We start from the raw sequence: 7099 nt of genomic DNA, 5'->3' as shown, positions 1-7099 counted from the left end.
ATTTATGAGACTCTATTAAGTAGTTCCATCTGTTTAAGCAAGAAAATTCTCCAGATATAGGTAAAATATTAAATATTAAGATTTTAAACATGTATAATACAATAGTGGCATTTTAAAATGAAAATGAGCAATGCTCACTCCTTTGGCCTAGAATCTTTTTTAAAGATTTTCTCATTCAACAATCATTCCTCCACAATCAAAAGGCAGTAACATAGGGGTGCCTGGGTGGCTCAGTGGGTTGAGCCTCTGCCTTCAGCTCAGGTCATGATCTCAGGGTCCTAGGATCAAGTCCTGGGATCAAGCCTCACGTTGGGCTCTCTGCTCAGCAGAGATCCTGCTTCTGCCTCTCTGCCTACTTGTGACCTCTGTCTCTCTGTCAAATAAATAATAAATAAAATCTTTTTTTTTTTAAGTAACATTTTGTCGTTACTCAAATTTATTCGTAACTTTTCCTTTTTCTGAACTCTTGAAATATGTATCTTATAAACTTGTTAAAGGAGAGAGAACAGTTCTTTCATCATAGGTGTGCTTTTCCCTGGGGGATGATAGCTATTTTAGGCCATTAAGATGACGAAGATTTCCCCATCCCTTTTGAAAGATGTCCAGTGTGATACCGAGATCACTACTGCTCTTGGGAAGGCTTGATGAGGCCCCTGTCTGTACAACAGGGGGCCACAAAGAGACGCAGGCTCTTGGAGACTCACAGTGGGAAGACCCTGGGCTCAAGGTCAGAAGCTGTCATACCCATTTAACTATACACTGGGGACAGCTGCTTCATTCTTTCCATAAGGCCCATCTTCCTGCTGAGCCCATTTAAAAGAAACAAATTCCAACCCTAAATTGTGTCAGTCTTTTTGAAAGCTCTTGGGGGAAATGGTGATAAAGAGGGGAAACTGTATATTGCAGTACACACTTTCCAAAAGTGTGGACTTCTTAGAATTCCATTCATCATGGCAGATGCTCCCTCAGTTCTCACCTATTCTAAAACCCCAGCCTGCCTCTCCTCCACTCCTTTCCTTTATTCTATGAATAGCTACATGCCCCTTCAGTTCTGCATCCCAGTGAATGGGAGAATTAGGAGTTCTAGGGAGGACAAAAAAAAAAAATCCAGGGGTGACACAAGCCAGGAAAGAGAGGCTTCTGGGAGGAGGAGGTGGTCAACACTGTCAGGGCTTTCAGCTAGTGAATTAACCCTTTATGACCTCACCTTTTTCTTCTTCCTCTTCCTTTCTCCATAATAGCAACCTCAATGATACACTAGTCTAAACACGATAAGTGTAAGTTCTCTACACTTATCCCTTGACTAAGATGGTCATCCTCTCACCTGAAAAGCTGTCCCTCCACAATAGGTAGGTCTTGAAGTACATATACAGTATCTTAGCCTGCTCAAGCTGCTGTAACAAAATACCAGACTGCGTGGCTTAAATAGTGGAAACAGTTCTGGAAAGTGAGAAGTCCCAGATCGAGAACTGCAGGGTTTGGTTCCTGGTGAGATCTCTGCTTCAGGCCTGCAGGCCACCTTCTCACTAAGTCCTCACATAAAGTCGACGCTCTGCTGTCCTTCATTACAAAGACACTAATCCTACAGAATTAAGGTCTCACTCTTATGACCTCATCTAACCTTAATTACTTCCTCACTCCAACTTCAGTCACATTAGGGGTTAAGGGTTCAACACCTGAATCTGTAGGGATATAATTCATACCACAGCAGAAGGTAATAGCCACAGAGAAAAAAGGACTTTCTCCAATTATGGGGTAGCAAAGGCACACTTGCCTTCCCATCCTCCCACACAAACAAAAGAGCTCAGGTTTTCAGGGTACCATAGTCCCGAGCAAAAGAGGGAGGAAGGTGTGAGAAGAGAGCTAAAATATGTTGGGTTTCTCCCTTGCAGCAGGCCAGTAGGTGCTGTGTGCCTTTCTTCTAGCTAATTCTCACGGCAACCTCACCTCACAGAGAGACTGTCTCATTTTTATAGCTGAAGAGACCACAGCTGAGAGAGACAAGGTGGCTTAGTTCAAACTGCGCTAGTGGTTCCTGGCAGAGCTAGATCTGAGCACTTTCCACCATGCTACAAGGTGCTCTGAGGGAGCAGAAACCCACAATCCACATCAAGAACCAGCATACTATATTAGAGGGCCTAGTGAGCCCCATAGAGGGGTCTTCTCTGACCCTCAATTTCCTCAGCAGTAACCTGGAGCTAATAATGCTTCCTCCACAAGGTTGTTCTGAAGATTAAATAAGCTCACAGTGTGAACTAACTGGCTGAGCCTGCACTAAGCCAAGTTGGTTCCCCACTTTGTCTTCCGAGAGCCTACACCAAGCTGGGAAGGCAGCTACGCCGAAAATAACTAGGCATTTGCCAACCCCCCACATGAAAGATTACGGGGAACAAAATGAGAGAAAACTACATTCCTTTTACTCACCCAGCCAAAAAGCTTTGCTCTCCTTAGTCAGGTAGAGTGTAAAGCCAGTTAACAAGGAGGCGAGCCCTCTGGCAAGCTGCGGCCGGAGAGCCACTGTCCCCCAACCTCAGAACATCAGGCCCAACCTTCAAGCTTTAGGCTTTGGCTCAGGCCCTGGCCTCACCACCTACTCACTCCATCTCATGGACACCCTCGACTCCTCCTCTGGTGCGTGCCCCATGTCCATGCAGTTCTGTCCTTCTTGTCTCAGCAGCATCTCCAGAGACCCACCCTCCCCACCCCGCACGGCCTCACTTGGGGAAGTGAACAACCCTCACCTGCATACACTGCTACAGCTCCATCACAGTCTGGCCGCTCCAGGCCCGGCTCTCAGCTACTATTGGGGATCTTCCTCACACACAGCCCATCCCATCACCATCCTGCTGAAGAACACCCACCCTCCTTCTTGGGGGCACCCCCACGCTGGCTTCCCTGCCACTCCAGGAAATGCAGAGGCCTTAAGCTCCACTGCCTTTCGTGGGCTGCCTCCCCAACCCCAAGGAAGGCCCCTCACCCTTCTTTGCCTAGCTAGCTCCTCTGTTCTTTCCCCAAGCAGCTCAAACGGCAGCTCAGCAGAGAACTGCTGATCCTGCTGGTCTTCACAGCATTTTGCTGACCATTCTTCACATTGTTACAATTAGCTGTATTGGTTTCTGTCTTCCCCACCAGACTGAAATCCTGGAGAGTAAGAGCTGTATTTTATTCATCTTTGTATCCCTAGTGTCAGACCCAATAGATGCTCAATAAATGTTTGTTGACTGACAGAGTGAATGAGGTCTCTGTTCCTTTTGTTGTGAATAAAGCTCTGTGTTATAGCTTATAGTCAGCCCTTGGTAACGCTGTGCTATAGCTTTTGGTCAACACTCAATCTATGCTAGTTACCTATTTGAAACCTTTCTCTCTTGCCCTGTATTAGCTTGTCTTTCTGAATGTCAAACCCTAGAAATAAATTCCTTTTCATTCCTATAGGCTCCATGGTGGTTGGCTGACCAACCCACTGGCTTCCCAGCGTAACAGAAACGTGCAGGCTCCACACACAGTTTCCTCTGCTATCTGGATCTGCCTACTGGATCTGCTTCCTCAGCAGAGATGGGAGTACGGAAGAATCTGCACCTGACCTCATGGCTTAGATTTGGTTTTGGATGTTCGGGATGCTGAGGTGGTTAATAAGCAAATCAGCCTCAGTATTCAAATATGCAGTTAAGAAATCTCGAAAGAGATACAAATCCAAATGCCCTTGGAGATTTCCTGACTCTATGCAAAGGATTCTAGGCAGAGGAGTCACAGTGCTTGAGGTTGTATGCCCTGTTGAAATTACAGCACCTCCCTGCAGCATGTGTACTTCAGCTTCCTATCACATCCCAGCCTAGAGCAGAAAGCATATAGGATAGTGGAAGGCCAGCCCTTTGGACCTGGTAAGTCTATAAGCTCTGCTTTAAAAGACTCCTGTGCCCTTGGGTTTAATTTTTTTTTCTTCCTGGATCTGGCCTATGTCAAACAAGGACTCTGACCAGACTGGGAACACAGAGTGGAATGACAGATCAAGGGAGAGCCTAAGACACACGCAGCCAAGTTCATGATGCTATGCTGCCCATTTTGTTTCCTTCCAGGTAAAGCACAAGCAGGAGCAGCTGTGCTCCCAGAGGGAGCATCCCAGGAAATGGAGACGCTGGATACTAATTTCTCGAGGGACCAACAAGTCTGCAAGTTCTCGGAGGACTATAAGCAAATCTACCTGTCCCTGACCTACAGTATCATCCTCATACTAGGGCTACCCCTGAATGGCACGGTCTTGTGGCTCTCCTGGCGCCAAACCAAGCCTTGGAGCTGTGCCACCATCTACCTGGTGAACCTGATGATAGCTGACCTGCTTTACGTGCTGGCGCTGCCCTTCCTCATCATCACCTACTCCCTGGGTGACAGGTGGCCCTTTGGGGAGCTGCTGTGCAGGCTGGTGCGCTTCCTGTTCTACATCAACCTTTATGGCAGCATCCTGCTATTGACCTGCATCTCCGCGCACCGCTTCCTGGGCGTGTGCCACCCACTGCGCTCGTTGCCCTACAGGAGCCGCCGACACGCCCTCCTGGGCACAGCCACCACCTGGGCCCTGGTGGTCCTCCAGCTACTGCCCACCCTCTTCTTCTCCCACACAGACTACATCGATGGCCAGATGGTCTGCTACGACATGACCGGCCCAGAGAATTTTGATCAGTTCTTTGCCTATGGCATGGTTCTGACACTGTCTGGCTTTGCCTTTCCTTCCTTGGTCATCTTGGTGTGCTACTCGCTGATGGTGAGGAGCCTGATCAAGCCAGGAGAGACCCTCAGGAGGACAGGCAATGCAGCCCGGGCCAAGTCCATCCGGACCATCTTGCTGGTGTGCGGCCTCTTCACCCTCTGCTTTGTCCCCTTCCACATCACACGTTCCTTCTACCTCACACTCCGCTTTCTATCTTCACAGGACTGCCAGCTCTTAATGGTGGCCAGCGTGGCCTATAAGATATGGAGGCCTCTGGTGAGCATGAGCAGCTGCCTTAACCCAGTCCTGTACTTTCTGTCGGTTGGGAATAACAGAGTCAGGCTCCTCCAGGAACTCAGGCATAATAAGGTGGGTGAGCAACCAGCTGGAGCCAAGGGAGAGAGACCCAGGGATGGCCAGATCTGGGTACTGACAAGATGAAGTTTGGGGAAAATGAGCTCCAAGATGTTGATAATGACTTGTTTGAACACAGTCATGTGGTATCAGGAGAGGGGCTCAAGATCTCTGAGCAGTATCCTGCTACAAAGGATTTTATACTGATGTTAAGAGATTGTAAAGGAAGAGTATGGAGACAGCCACCAACACAAAGGAAAACTTTCTCATTTTAAGCAGAGCTGGAATTTATCTCTTATCACTCAGGCCTAAGCTTGATCATCACCTCCTCAGAAGCTCCTACCCACCCTAGTTAATACTGACCTCTTTCCCCATAACCCAGTCACTATTTCCCTATCTATTGTCTTTTTAGCACTTATTAGTGCCTGACCTTGTTAACTGGTTTACTCATGTACAGTCTGTTTCTTCCCCCTAGAATTAGGTTCCAACAGGACAGGGACCTCATCTGTCTGACTGCTGTACCCCTAAGGCACCTCCGCAGCAGGGCCCAGCACACAGTGAGTGTACAATCGACAGGAGTGGAATGAATAAGTAATGAGTGGATGCATGGATAAGTGAACAAAGCCCTTACCACGGAAAAGCACTTTACATGCAGTAATTCATTTGTTCCTCACAACAGCCCTTGGAGGTGTGAACTACTGTTAGCCCCATTTACAGATAAGCAAAGAGCCTTAAGTAACTTGCCCAAGGTCACCCAGCTGCAGAATGGTTAGATCCTCATGCTGGATGGAAGCTTTGAAGCCAGGCACTGGCCTCTTAAGCACAGGCTCCTAAGACGGACGCATATGGCCCAATCCAAACGCTGGTCAAGAGCCAGCCAGGCGTGCCTCGGCAGCACCAGCTACTTGTTCACATCAGCTCAGCTCTCACATAGCTGATCGCAGGTGCAGACCACTGGGTATACAGCGTGCGATCTTTCACTATACTTCTTAACCAGGGTTCTAAGGTTAGAATAAAAGCTCTGCAGGGCAAAGTGGGAAAAAAATAAACAGGGCACCACAAGTGCATGAATGGTGATTCTCATTCTTATTTGAACATAATGTTTATGACAGAAAAGTTTTACCACTGTATTTAATCATAATATGATGTTCATTCTTAAAATATATATATAAGGGGACACCTGGGTGGCTCAGTTGGTTAAGCTGCTAAGCATCTGCCTTTGGCTTGGGTCATGATTCCAGGGTCCTGGGGTTGACTCCCACATCTGGCTCTCTGCTCAGTGAGGAGCCTGCTTCTCCCTCTGCCTGCCATTCCCCCTGCTTGTGTGTTCTCTCTCTCTCTCAATCTAACAAATAAATAAAATCTGTAAAATAAATAAATAAACAAAAATCCATGGTAATCTGAAAAGATAACCTTAAAAACCTCTCATATTTGAACAATAATGATCTCCAGGGAGTTCTCAGATCTAAACATACATTATTTAATAATTCATTATAATCTCCCTATGAGGAGGTGGATAAGCCTTTTTAATAAAAACCAAAAAATAACCCATCATTACTACCCCACTCTAATTACAGGAAGTCTCTGAGTAAGCCACGTATATGTCTATATTATAAAATTTCATTCTAAAAGTGCAGTTTATTGCTTTCAAAGGCACACAATAATTAGAACTAGATAAAGTATCGCCTAGCAGAATTCTTTAGGATAATTAATTTAATGAATAGGCAAGGATGTTTTCTAATTAGTAGGTCAGCTGTTTCCACATAAGTGTCTCTATAGCAGCTAAAAGAACTTAAAACTGTTTGCTCGTTTGAATATTCTCAGCTCTCTTGCTTCTATTATTCACTTTTGTCCCTTCCTTTGCATAGCACACACAGAAGAGTCAGGTATCCAAAAGTCCCAATTGTCACACCTTACAAATTAATACGGTTTACATTACTGGAAAAATGGTGCACGAGACTCCTCAATAAAAACATAAAGCCATCCCGTGTGTCCCCTTAGCAGTTACCTCGAATGCACACTAGCCCGCCAACCCTGAAGGTG

General features: G+C 46.5%; 1 protein-coding gene across 1 annotated transcript; it reads left to right on the top strand.

The window, feature by feature from the left end:
- Positions 1-4079: 4079 nt before the first annotated feature.
- On the top strand, positions 4080-6255 carry LOC101678066 (P2Y purinoceptor 2-like). Its single transcript, XM_045088563.1, has one exon. The coding sequence runs from the start codon at positions 4124-4126 to the stop codon at positions 5141-5143; it is 1020 nt and encodes a 339-aa protein (XP_044944498.1). The 5' UTR covers positions 4080-4123; the 3' UTR covers positions 5144-6255.
- Positions 6256-7099: the final 844 nt, after the last annotated feature.

Source organism: Mustela putorius, unplaced genomic scaffold (genome assembly GCF_011764305.1).
Source record: "Mustela putorius furo isolate JIRA1106 unplaced genomic scaffold, ASM1176430v1.1 tig00003834_pilon_pilon_pilon, whole genome shotgun sequence".
NCBI lineage: Eukaryota > Metazoa > Chordata > Mammalia > Carnivora > Mustelidae > Mustela > Mustela putorius.
The sequence above is the reverse complement of the archived record's forward strand: the minus strand, read 5'-3'. Positions and strand labels throughout refer to the sequence as shown.

Excerpts from the sequence above, each read along its gene's own strand:
- LOC101678066 (XM_045088563.1), top strand. The coding sequence starts at position 4,124 with ATGGAGACGCTGGATACTAATTTCTCGAGGGACCAACAAGTCTGCAAG.